This window comes from Oncorhynchus gorbuscha, linkage group LG18 (genome assembly GCF_021184085.1).
Source record: "Oncorhynchus gorbuscha isolate QuinsamMale2020 ecotype Even-year linkage group LG18, OgorEven_v1.0, whole genome shotgun sequence".
Classification (NCBI taxonomy): Eukaryota; Metazoa; Chordata; class Actinopteri; order Salmoniformes; family Salmonidae; genus Oncorhynchus; species Oncorhynchus gorbuscha.
The window spans coordinates 5,841,726-5,855,445 of NC_060190.1; the positions used below are offsets into that span (position 1 = coordinate 5,841,726).

General features: G+C 45.7%; 1 protein-coding gene across 1 annotated transcript in view; it reads right to left on the bottom strand.

The window, feature by feature from the left end:
* Positions 1-13,720, bottom strand: part of plppr2b (phospholipid phosphatase related 2b) — a 42,990-nt gene that overhangs the window by 26,954 nt on the left and 2,316 nt on the right. The window contains exon 2 of the mRNA XM_046311252.1: positions 8,355-8,482. Coding sequence (XP_046167208.1) covers positions 8,355-8,426 — 72 coding nt within the window. The 5' untranslated portion in view covers positions 8,427-8,482. The remainder of the gene's footprint in view (positions 1-8,354; positions 8,483-13,720) is intronic.

Consider the following 13,720-nt stretch of genomic DNA (forward strand, 5'->3'; position numbering starts at 1 on the left):
CATGGGCATTAAAATGGAGCTGGTCCCCCCTATGCTGCTATAACAGCCTCCACTCTTCTGGGAAAGCTTTCCACTAGATGTTGGAACATTGCTGTGGGGACTTGCTTGCATTCAGCCACAAGAGCATTAGTGAGGTCAGGCACTGATGTTGAGCGATTAGGCCTGACTCGCAGTCGGTGTTCCAATTCATCCCAAAGGTGTTTGATGGGGTTGAGGTCAGGCATCTGGTGCAGGCCAGTCAAGTTCTTCCACACCGATCTCAACAAACCATTTCTGTATGGACCTCACTTTGTGCACAGGGGCATTGTCATGCTGAAAAAAGAAAGGGGCTCCCCTAAATTGTTGCCACACAGTTGGAAGCACAGAATCGTCTAGAATGTAATTGTATGCTATAACGTTAAGATTTTCCTTCACTGGAAATCAAATCAAATCAAATTGATTTATATAGCCCTTCGTACATCAGCTGATATCTCAAAGTGCTGTACAGAAACCCAGCCTAAAACCCCAAACAGCAAACAATGCAGGTGTAAAAACTAAGTGGCCTAGCCCTAACCATGAGAAACAGCCCCAGACCATTATTCCTCATCCACCAAACTTTACAGTTGGCACTATGCATTGGGGCAGGTAGCGTTCTCCTGGCATCTGCCAAACCCAGATTCCTCTGTCGGACTGCCAGATGGTGAAGCGTGATTCATCACTCCAGAGAACGCGTTTCCACTGCTCCAGAGTCCAATGGAGGCAAGCTTTACACCACTCCAGCCAATGCAGGGCATTGCTCATGGTGATCTTAGGCTTGTGTGTGGCTGCTCGACCATGGAAACACATTTCATGAACACCCGACGAACAGTTATTGTGCTGATGTTACTTCCAGAGGCAGTTTGGAACTCGGTAGTGAGTATTGCAACCGAGGACAGATGATTTTTATGAGCTACGCGCTTCAGCGGTCCCGTTCTGTGAGCTCGTGTGGCCTACTACTTTGCGCCTGAGCCGTTGTTGCTTCTAGACGTTTCCACTTCACAATAACAGCACTTGACTAGGGCAGCTCTGGCAGGGCAGAAATTTGACGAACTGACTTGTTGGAAAGGTGGCATCCTATGACGGTGCCACGTTGAAAGGTTGAAAGCTCTCCAGTAAGACCATTCTAATGCCATGTCTATGGCGGTGTGATAGATTTTATACACTTGTCAGAAACGGGTGTGGCTGAAATAGCCAAATCCACCAATTTGAAGGGGTGTCTACATACTTCTGTATATACAGTATAGTGTATTTTTTTTTACTTAACCTTTATTTAACTAGGCAAGTCAGTTAAGAATAAATTAGGAACAGTGGGTTAACTGCCTTGTTCAGGGGCAGAGTGACAGATTTTTACCTTGTCAGCTCGGGGATTTGATCTGGCAACCTTACAGTTACTAGTCCAATGCTCTAACCACTAGGCTACCTGCCGTCCCCATGTGTATATGTTGAAGAGGTTGGGGCTCAAGCTGCACCACTGTCTTACCCCACGGCCCTGTGGAAAGAGATGGGTGTGTTTTTTTGCCAATTCTGACCACACACCTGTTTGTGTACATGGCTTTCATATTGTTGTATGTTTTTCTCTCTTTCTTTATCTCTCTCCTGTCTCTCTCTCTCTCTCCTGTCTCTCTCTCTCTCTCTCTCTCTCTCTCTCTCTCTCTCTCTCTCTCTCTCTCTCTCTCTCTCTCTCTCTCTCTCTCTCTCTCTCTCTCTCTCTCTCTCTCTCTCTCTCTCCTGTCTCTCTCTCTAACCCCCCCTCCTCTCTCCCTATTCCTGATAGAATGAGACAAGGCTTGGTCTACATAATGACATCACCTCAGTAGTTTACTCTTGGGGGAAACTCAGCAACATTGTGTTAAACATGGCTTACAATGCAGCACAGTAGATGAGCAACTCTGCATTGAACATCACATAGGCAAGAAGATATGGACATTACATACAGTCCGTGTGTCTCAGAACATTAGTAGGAACATACTGTACGTGTTCACATATTATGCAAGTCACTTCCCTACATCTGACACAGTCCCTTGCATTTACGCAGGACACATAACCAGTGATAACCAAGACCTTCTGTTAGATGGGTGCAATAATGTATGTGTATTTCTGGTATTCGTGAAGTCTCTTTCTCTCTCTCCTCTGTCTCTCCCTCCCTCTCGCTCCTTCTCTCTCTCCCACCCTTCTCTCACTACCGCCCCCACTCTTCCCCCCATCTCCTAAACCCTTCCCTCTCCCTCTCTCTCCGTCTCCCTATCTCTCTCATATTAACAAACAGGTGGGAGCTAACGAGTGCTTCCGGCTGCATCCGTTGATCATCACTGCAGGTGCTATTCATAGAACCACTCCTCCTTTTCTTCATGCCTTAAAGTCCTCTTGTCCTCCCCCAGACTCCTCAGAGAGAGACTCTAGACCATCTAGTGTGAGTGGGCTACTAACTCTTTCTTGACAGCCAGAGAGAGATGGATTTGAATGAGGTGTGTGTGTGTGTGTGTGTGTGTGTGTGTGTGTGTGTGTGTGTGTGTGTGTGTGTGTGTGTGTGTGTGTGTGTGTGTGTGTGTGTGTGTGTGTGTGTGTGTGTGTGTGTGTGTGTGTGTGTGTGTGCGTGTGTGTGTGTGTGTGTGTGTGCGTGCGTGCGTGCGTGCGTACAGGCGGACTTGATACACAACCTTACAAAACCAATGCCTATTCTGGAAACTGGAAACATGGACGGGTGTCCACCTCTCATCTATACAGAAACAACATCCTACTGCCGTTTCTGTTGACTGTGGTTTGTGTGTTTCCATGCTGCAGCTATGTAGCATAAATACGACAATGCTGGTTGGAGGGACAAATGGCACCCTATTCCCTATACAGAAGAGTGTGCTACCTTTGACCAGGGCCCATAGGGAATGTCTCAGATGAGTTCTCTATGGGGCAATCTGAATACAATAAGCCTTGTCAGTTTTCTCATCAGCCATTCATTTAGTAAACTAATGAATGTAGTTTACAAGAAAAGAGGCCAAATCATTCGACAGGTGTCGGGTACGACAGTTGAACTAAACTCAAGAGGTATTTCATTAAAAGTTATACTCTTCAAGAATCAATGGGAATATCATGAATTAAAAAGAAAACAAAAATGGATGTACCAATCGCTAATTGCCCCTTTATTTCCATATAGTATGTGTCAATGTAAAGAGTCCCGGTGCCCATTTGATTAATTGTTTTGCAGTCATATGGCTTGGGGGTAGAGGCTGTTAAGGATCCTTTTGGTCCTAGACCAGTCTATGACTTGGGTGACTGGAGTCTTTGACCATTTTTGGGGCTTTCCTCTGATAATGCCTAGTATATAGGTTCTGGATGGCTGGAAGCTTGGCCTCAGTGATGTACAGGGCCATACTCACTACCCTCTGTAGCGCCTTACGTTCAGATGCCAGAGCAGTTGCCATACCAGGTGGTGATACAACCAATCAGGATGCTCTTGATGGTGCAGCTGTATAAACTTTTGAGGATCTGGGGACCCATGCCAAATCTTTTCTGTCTCCTGAGGGGGAAAAGGTGTTGTTGTGCCCTCGTCATGACTGTCTTGGTGTGTTTGGACCATGATAATTCCTTGGCGATGTGGACACCAAGGAACTTGAAACTCTCGACCCGCTCCACTACAACCCCGTCGATGTTAATGGGGCCTGTTCGGCCCGCCTTTTCCTGTAGTCCAGAAGCAGCTCTTTTGACTTGCTCACATTGAGGGAGAGATTGATGTCCTGGCAGCACACTGCCAGATCTCTGACCTCCTCCCTAAAGGCTGTCTCATCGTTGTCGGTAATCAGGCCTCACACTGTTGTGTCGTCAGCAAATTTAACGATGGTGTTGGAGTTGTGTTTGGCCACGCGGTCGTGGGTGAACAGGGAGTATAGGAGGGGACTAAGCACGCACCCCTGAGGGGCCCCAATGTTGAGGATCAGCGTGGCAGATGTGTTGTTGCCTACCCTTACCACCTGGGGGTGGCCCGTCAGGAAGTCCAGGATCCAGTTGCAGAGGGAGGTGTTTAGTTCCAAGGTCCTTAGCTTAGTGATGAGCTTTGTGGGCACTACATTGTTGAACGCTGCGCTGTAATCAATGAACAGCATTCTCACATAGGTGTTCCTTTTGTTCAGGTGGGAAAGGGCAGTGTGGAGTGCGATTGAGATTTCATCATCTGTGGATCTGTTGGGCCGGTATGCGAATTGGAGTGGGTCTAGGGTATCCGGGATGATGCTATTGATGTGAGCCATGACCAGCCTTTCTAAGCACTTCATGGCTACCGACGTGAGTGCTACAGGGCGGTAATCATTTAGGCAGGTTACCTTCGCTTCCTTGGGCACAGGGACTATGGTGGTCTGCTTGAAACATGTAGTTATTACAGACTCGGTCAGGGAGAGGTTGAAAATGGCAGTGAAGACACTTGCCAGTTGGTCCGCACATGCTTTGAGTACACATCCTGGTAATCTGCCTGGTCCTGCATCTTTGTGAATGTTGACCTGTTTAAAGGTCTTGCTCACATCGGCTACCGAGAGCGTTATCACACAGTCGTCCGGAACAGCTGGTGCTCTCATGCATGCTTCAGTGTTGCTTCCCTAGAAGCGAGCATAAAAAGCATTTAGCTCATCTGGTAGGCTCGCGTCACTGGGCAGCTCGAGGCTGGGTTTCCCTTTGTAGTCCGTAATAGTTTTCAAGCCCTGCCACATCCGACATCGACCTTCCAATTGCCACTTACTTCCTCTTCCACTGAAGCCCGGTGCAAAATCAGTTACATCAAAACGACTCTTTATGCGCTTCAGTCTTTGAAGTGAAGGAGCCAGTTAGCCTTGAGAGCAGATACTTTGTGCCCCTTTGTGCCCCCACAGCACGTCTACCATGTTACACACTGCTGGACCAGGAGAGAAGAGAGAGAAAGAGAGAGAGAGTGTGTCTGTGCGTCCGTGTGCATGTGCATTTCAGTGTGTCTGTGTGTGAGTGTGTGATACGTTTATGTGTGTGTGTCTTTTCACACCAGGATTATTCTGCCTGGAAGGAGGAGAGGTTAGAAGAGATAGAGATGGAGCAGCTTAGCTTCCATTTTCCATTCTGAAGTTCTCATCCCAGTCAAAAGGATGGGAAGGGGGAAATCCTGTGTAATCCCTTGTTTATTAACGGGACTGATAAGAAATGTTCTCACGTTCTAGGATAGAGAAAGATGGAAATGGTTGGAAAATACGAAAAAATGCCCAGAGAAAGAGAGAGACAGAGAACGAGATAGAGAGAGAAAGACAGAGAATAAGAGATGAAGAGAAGAGAGGCGTAAAAAAGGAGAACGTCAGCCTGTTTGTTTTAGAGAATAAAGTGTAATGAGATGCTAATGTAACAACAGAAGACTGGATGCCCTCTGGGGTGCTGTACAGTAGCAGGCCGTTTACTCTCTCACTCCCTTCCACCGACGGACGAGAGGAGGAGAGAAGAAGGAGGGATGGAGAAAGAGAGGAGAGGGGACCCTGGAGGAGTGTTGGAGAGAGAAGAGTGTTTTGGAGGAGTGTAAAAATAACTAGATGGCTTGGTTGTAGGAGTGGAGTAGTATGGTTGAAGAAAGGAGGCCAAAGGAGGGTCAGGTCAAAAGTAGTGCTCTATAAAGGGAATAGGGTGCCATTTGGGACACAGGCTGAGTGTGTCGGGTAGAGAATGGTATAATGTGTGTAGGAGGCGAATGCCCCAGAGATGTACTACTGTTTTCTCCGACTACAGTGGTACAAACACACATTAAACTCCAGCTCTCACGACACCCCATTGGGGTATGCTGGCCCTGCGTCCCAAATGCCGCCATATTTCCTACATAATGCACTATTTTCGACCAGAGCACCGTGGGCCCTATAGGGAATAGGGTGCCATTCGGGAACATAGCCTGGTTGTCTAGTGACTGAGCTCAAATTCGGACTCAACCGCTAATACGCTGCAAACTGCATTTTTGTTTACTGCTGTTTCTCCGACAGTCTGCGACTGTACAAAAACACATTATGAAGTCCACTCTCCAAACACACTGGGATATAGCTACATCGATCCCTACCATTAACCCTATGTGGTACCATGACTAACTGCTAGCCCTAAAATGTCTCTGATTTGAACAAAAATACATTCAACTGTCATAACACAGGTTTGACGAACATCACGCTGGTTGCTTAGCGAGGACCGTGTTCTCCTGATTTGGCTCACACCAAGGCTCGAACCCAGGACCTCTGCTTTGCTTGCACACGTGACGGCACTCCCGGAGCTTCCCAGTCTTACCAGTCAGCGCCACCGAAAATATACAATTTGTTACCGCAAGTGAGGATATTTTAGGTTGCGGAGTACATTTCACACATCCCCATGAGATATACAGTGGCTAGTTACATCTGATACCTAAACTGAATTCTACACTGTAAAGAGGTTAACCATGCTTACTGTCTAACTCGATAACCCTACAGTTTCTCTCACTGCAGTTGAACAAAAACACATTTGTCCACTCCACCTGTCATAACACCCCACGGGATATATACAGTTGTCTTGTGGCTAAACTCAAAATCAACCTCTTACCCTACCTTTATTTAACTAGGCAAGTCAGTTAAGAACAAATTCTTATTTTCAATGACGGCCTAGGAACAGTGGGTTAACTGCCTGTTCAGGGGCAGACTGACAGATTTGTACCTTGTCAGCTCGGGGATTTGAACTTGCAACCTTCCGGTTACTAGTCCAATGCTCTAACCACTAGGCTACCCTGCCGCCCCACTAGGCTACCCTAAACTGTAGCTACTAATGCCCTGATATTAAAACCCCATGAAATATATAGTCCACTGTATAGCTAACGACTAAAATCAACTTCTAACCCCCTGATATTAAAACCCCATGAAATATATAGTCCACTGTATAGCTAACGACTAAAATCAACTTCTAACCCTCTGATATTAAAACCCCATGAAATATATAGTCCACTGTATAGCTAACGACTAAAATCAACTTCTAACCCTATGATAATGCTAAAACTCTATAAACTTGCTACGCTAGCTCTGCCCAAAGGCCTCAGTAACGTGTTAGATAAACTGTAAAGCTAATGGAAAAAATCCCCCTCTTACCTCATGATAATGCTAAAACTCTGCTAACCCACTACGCTAGCCCTTGTTGCAGGCTCTATGGGCAGTGGGCACAGCATTAGCAATAGCGCAGAGTGCTAGCGGCTGAGCGGGCTAATTGCATTTCCTTGTGTTAATTAGGCCGGTTAATTATGAAATACATGTGAGGGTTTATAGAATACAGAGGGACCTGAGAAGGAGAGGGGGTAGAGGAGGAAGGGGAGGCGGGGAGAAGAAGAAGGGAGTGGAGAGGGGGGATGAGAGGAGGGAGAGGAACGGAGGAGGGAGAGGGGGATGAGAGGAGGGAGAGGAGGATAGGAGGAAGAGGGGGATGTGAGGAGAGGAGGGAGGGGAGGCGAGGAGAAGAAGAAGGGAGAGGAGAGGGGGATGAGAGGAGGGAGAGGAACGGAGGAGGGAGAGGGGGATGAGAGGAGGGAGAGGAGGATAGGAGGAAGAGGGGGATGTGAGGAGAGGAGGGAGGGGAGGCGAGGAGAAGAAGAAGGGAGAGGAGAGGAGGGATGAGAGGAGGGAGAGGAACGGAGGAGGGAGAGGGGGATGAGAGGAGGGAGAGGAGGATAGGAGGAAGAGGGGGATGGAGGAGAGGAGGGAGGGGAGGCGAGGAGAAGAAGAAGGGAGAGGAGAGGAGGGATGAGAGGAGGGAGAGGAACGGAGGAGGGAGAGGGGGGATGAGAGGAGGGAGAGGAGGATAGGAGGAAGAGGGGGGATGTGAGGAGAGGAGGGAGGGGAGGCGAGGAGAAGAAGAAGGGAGAGGAGAGGAGGGATGAGAGGAGGGAGAGGAATGGGAGGGAGAGGGGGGATGAGAGGAGGGAGAGGAAGATAGAGGAAGAGGGGGATGTGAGGAGAGGAGGCGAGGAGAAGAAGAAGGGAGAGGAGACGAGGGATGAGAGGAGGGAGAGGAGGAGAGGAGGGAGAGAGGGATGAGGGAGGAGAGGAAAGGAGAGGAAAGGAGAGGAAAATAGACAAGAAGAGAGGAGAGGGGGATGAGAGGAGGGCAGCGGAGGAGAGGAGGGAGAGGAGGAGAGGAGAAGAAGGGAGAGGAGAGGGGGGATGAGAGGAGGAAGTACAGACAGAGCAATGAACAAAGAGGTCTCTGCACTGAGGCCATGTTCCAATATATAGGATTGGATTTATTGTGTGTTAAAAGGGGACAAGAGAAAGGGTGATTGAAATATTGGAATGTATCCTTTTTCTTTCACCATATCATACAAATGATTGGTCAATATGCTGCCCACTCACCTCCACTAACAGGAAGCAGGGTACGATGTAGGTGCTGGTCTTCTGTAGGTCTCTGTCCCCTATATTCCTCATTGTTCCTTCTTCCCGGTTTCTCTTCTGTTTCTCTTCTGTTAGCTGGACTGATGCACCTGTAGAATCATAACCTTTAGCAACAGCCCCAGAAAAGTAATGTTGTGCCAAATTGCTCCAGTTCAGTCCATTACGGAACCATTTTGAGTTATAAAAAAAAAATGTTTTTATCACACACACACACACACGCACACGGACACACACACACGAAATATGGTTCCATTTGGGACACAGACACAGTCCGTCAGATACAGTTTTCAGACACAATCAGTCAGACACAGTTTTCAGACACAGTCAGTCAGATACAGTCAGTCAGATACAGTCAGTCAGATACAGTCAGTCAGATACAGTTTTCAGATACAGTCAGTCAGATACAGTTTTCAGATACAGTCAGTCAGATACAGTCAGTCAGGTACAGTTTTCAGACACAGTCAGTCAGATACAGTTTTCAGACACAGTCAGTCAGATACAGTTTTCAGATACAGTCAGTCAGATACAGTCAGTCAGATACAGTTTTCAGATACAGTCAGTCAGATACAGTTTTCAGATACAGTCAGTCAGACACAGTCAGTCAGACACAGTCAGTCAGATACAGTTTTCAGACACAGTCAGTCAGATACAGTTTTCAGACACAGTCAGTCAGATACAGTTTTCAGATACAGTCAGTCAGATACAGTCAGTCAGATACAGTTTTCAGACACAGTCAGTCAGATACAGTTTTCAGATACGGTCAGTCAGATACAGTCAGTCAGATACAGTCAGTCAGATACAGTCAGTCAGATACAGTTTTCAGATACGGTCAGTCAGATACAGTCAGTCAGATACAGTCAGTCAGACACAGTCAGTCAGATACAGTCAGTCAGATACAGTTTTCAGATACAGTCAGTCAGATACAGTTTTCAGATACAGTCAGTCAGATACAGTCAGTCAGATACAGTTTTCAGACATAGTCAGTCAGATACAGTCAGTCAGATACAGTCAGTCAGATACAGTCAGTCAGGTACAGTTTTCAGATACAGTCAGTCAGATACAGTCAGTCAGATACAGTTTTCAGATACAGTCAGTCAGATACAGTTTTCAGATACAGTCAGTCAGATACAGTCAGTCAGATACAGTTTTCAGACATAGTCAGTCAGATACAGTCAGTCAGATACAGTCAGTCAGATACAGTTTTCAGACACAGTCAGTCAGACACAGTCAGTCAGACACAGTCAGTCAGATACAGTCAGTCAGATACAGTTTTCAGACACAGTCAGTCAGATACAGTTTTCAGACACAGTCAGTCAGATACAGTTTTCAGACACAGTCAGTCAGATACAGTTTTCAGATACGATCAGTCAGATACAGTCAGTCAGACACAGTCAGTCAGATACAGCCAGTCAGGTACAGTTTTCAGACACAGTCAGTCAGACACAGTCAGTCAGATACAGTCAGTCAGATACAGTTTTATAACAATAATTTTCAGACACAGTCAGTCAGATACAGTTTTCAGATACGGTCAGTCAGATACAGTCAGTCAGATACTGTCAGTCAGACACAGTCAGTCAGATACAGTCAGTCAGGTACAGTTTTCAGACACAGTCAGTCAGATACAGTCAGTCAGATACAGTCAGTCAGATACAGTTTTCAGATACAGTTTTCAGACACAGTCAGTCAGACACAGTCAGTCAGATACAGTCAGTCAGATACAGTTTCCGGATACGGTCATTCAGACACAGTCAGTCAGATACAGTCAGTCAGATACAGTTTTCAGACACAGTCAGTCAGATACAGTCAGTCAGATACAGTCAGTCAGATACAGTTTTCAGATACAGTCAGTCAGACACAATCAGTCAGATACAGTCAGTCAGATGCAGTTTTCAGATACAGTCAGTCAGATACAGTCAGTCAGATACAGTTTTCAGATACGGTCAGTCAGATACAGTCAGTCAGACACAGTCAGTCAGATACAGTTTTCAGATACAGTCAGTCAGATACAGTTTTCAGACATAGTCAGTCAGATACAGTTTTCAGATACAGTCAGTCAGATGCAGTTTTCAGATACAGTCAGTCAGATACAGTCAGTCAGATACAGTTTTCAGACACAGTCAGTCAGATACAGTCAGTCAGATACAGTTTTCAGATACAGTCAGTCAGACACAGTCAGTCAGATACAGTTTTCAGATACAGTCAGTCAGATACAGTTTTCAGACACAGTCAGTCAGATACAGTCAGTCAGATACAGTCAGTCAGATACAGTTTTCAGACACAGTCAGTCAGATACAGTCAGTCGGATACAGTTTTCAGACACAGTCAGTCAGATACAGTCAGTCAGGTACAGTTTTCAGATACAGTTAGTCAGATACAGTCAGTCAGATACAGTCAGTCAGATACAGTTTTCAGATACAGTTTTCAGATACAGTCAGTCAGATACAGTTTTCAGATACAGTCAGTCAGATACAGTTTTCAGTTTAGTCAGTCAGATACAGTCAGTCAGATACAGTCAGTCAGATACAGTTTTCAGACACAGTCAGTCAGATACAGTTTTCAGACATAGTCAGTCAGATACAGTCAGTCAGATACAGTCAGTCAGATACAGTTTTAATATATATAATAATATATGCCATGCTTTTATCAGACTTACAGTCATGTGTGTCAGATACAGAACCCACTTTTCAGCCATGCTCTACCAACTGAGCTACACAGGACCACAGACACAGTCAGTCAGACACAGTCAGTCAGATACAGTCAGTCAGATACAGTTTTCAGACACAGTCAGTCAGATACAGTTTTCAGATACGGTCAGTCAGACACAGTCAGTCAGATACAGTCAGTCAGATACAGTTTTCAGACACAGTCAGTCAGATACAGTTTTCAGATACGGTCAGTCAGATACAGTCAGTCAGACACAGTCAGTCAGATACAGTCAGTCAGGTAGTTTTCAGACACAGTCAGTCAGACACAGTCAGTCAGATACAGTTTTCAGATACAGTTTTCAGACACAGTCAGTCAGACACAGTCAGTCAGATACAGTCAGTCAGATACAGTTTCCAGATACGGTCAGTCAGACACAGTCAGTCAGATACAGTCAGTCAGATACAGTTTTCAGACACAGTCAGTCAGATACAGTCAGTCAGATACAGTTTTCAGATACAGTCAGTCAGACACGGTCAGTCAGATACAGTCAGTCAGATACAGTTTTCAGACACAGTCAGTCAGATACAGTCAGTCAGATACAGTCAGTCAGACACAGTCAGTCAGATACAGTTTTCAGATACAGTCAGTCAGATACAGTCAGTCAGATACAGTTTTCAGACATAGTCAGTCAGATACAGTCAGTCAGATACAGTTTTCAGACACAGTCAGTCAGATACAGTCAGTCAGTCAGATACAGTTTTCAGACACAGTCAGCCAAACCCAGCATGGGAATAGGATATACATAAGAGAGACAGGGAGAGAAGGTTCAAAAAAGATGATTGAAAGAGGGAAAAGAAAACATTGAACAACAACAATCCCAAATTGAAGTCAACTCAGGGATTCCCCCCACAGGACAGCAAAAGATAAGAGACCATATATTAAAGAAAGGCATTTGGCAAAGACAGTGGCATAAGATAGGAAGGCTTCCTTCCACCTACCCACAAGCAGATACCCATATGGGGAAAGAACTGTAGGCTCCAAGGACTATGGATACTGTTCCATCAAAGTCAACAGTACATTTCTCACCACGTAGCAGCAAAAAAAGCCTGTCTGAGTTGATTTGCAGTCGAAGTGTTTGATTCACACAGTCAATATTATTCTGGGTAGTGCATAAACCCCAAATATGAATTCCTATACAGAGCGGGAATAATGCATTTCTTTACTTGAAAAGCAGTCCCAAGGTTTGATTGACAGCCCTTAGTCCCTTCTGTATACTCTTCTTAGAAAGCCTCCTTCGGGTCACCCTTTCCTCGCCTATGTCCCAAATGGCACCCTATTCCCTACATAGTGCACTACTTAGGCAACGGGGTGCCATTGGGGACGTGGCCCTGATCTCAGGCCTTTCTGAACAGAATCCTGAATAGAGATACAATACCGTTCAAAAAATGTGGGGTCACTTAGAAATTAAAATAACATCAAATTGATCTGAAATACAGTGTAGACATGGTTAATGTTGTAAATGACTATTGTAGCTGGAAACAACAGATTTGAATGGAATATCTACATAGGCGTACAGAGGCCCATTATCAGCAACCAACACACTTGTGTTCCAATGGCACGTTTTGTTAGCTAATCCAAGTTGATCATTTTAAAAGGCTAATTGATCATTAGAAAACCCTTATGCAATTATGTTTTGCACAGCTGAAAACTGTTGTCCTTCTTTAGACTAGATGAGTATCTGGAGCATCAGCATTTGTGGTTTCGATTACAGGCTCAAAATGTCAAGAAACAAAGAACGTTCTTCTGAATCTTGTCAGTCTATTCTTGTTCTGGGAAATTAAGGCTATTCCATGCAAGAAATTGCCAAGATACTGAAGATCTCGTACAACGCCCCGGCGCACAACTGAGCAAGAGGACAAGTACATTAGAGTGTCTAGTTTGAGAAACAGACGCCTCACAAGTCCTCAACTGTCAGCTTCATTGAATAGTACCCACAAAACACCAGTCTCAACGTCAGTGAAGAGGTGACTCCGTGATGTTGGCCTTCTAGGCAGAGTTCCTCTGTCCAGTCTCTGTGTCCTTTTGCCCATCTTAATATTTTATTTTTATTGGCCAGTCTGAGATATGGCTTTTTCTTTTCAACTCTGCCTAGGACAGCATCCCGGAGTCGCCTCTTCACTGTTGACATTGAGACTGGTGTTTTGCGGGTACTATTTAATGAAGATGCCAGTTGAGAACTTGTGAGGCGTCTGTTTCTCATACTAGACGCTCTAATGTACTTGTCCTCTTGCTCAGTTGTGCACCGGGGCCTCACACTCCTCTTTCTATTCTGGTTAGGGCCAGTTTGCGCTGTTCTGTGAAGGGAGTAGTACACAGTGTTGTACGAGATCTTCAGTTTCTTGGCAATTTCTCGCATGGAATAGCCTTCATTTCTCAGAACAAGAAGAGACTGACGAGTCTCAGAAGAAAGTTCTTAGTTTCTGTCCATTTTGAGCCTGTAATCAAACCTCGCTTCAGTCCATCAAACCCCAAACGCTGATGCTCTGGATACTCTCCTTCTCTCTCTTCACCCCACTCAGTCCATCTCTCCTTCTCTCTCTTCACCCCACTCAGTCCATCTCTCCTTCTCTCTCCTCACCCCACTCAGTCCATCTCTCCTTCTCTCTCTTCACCCCACTCAG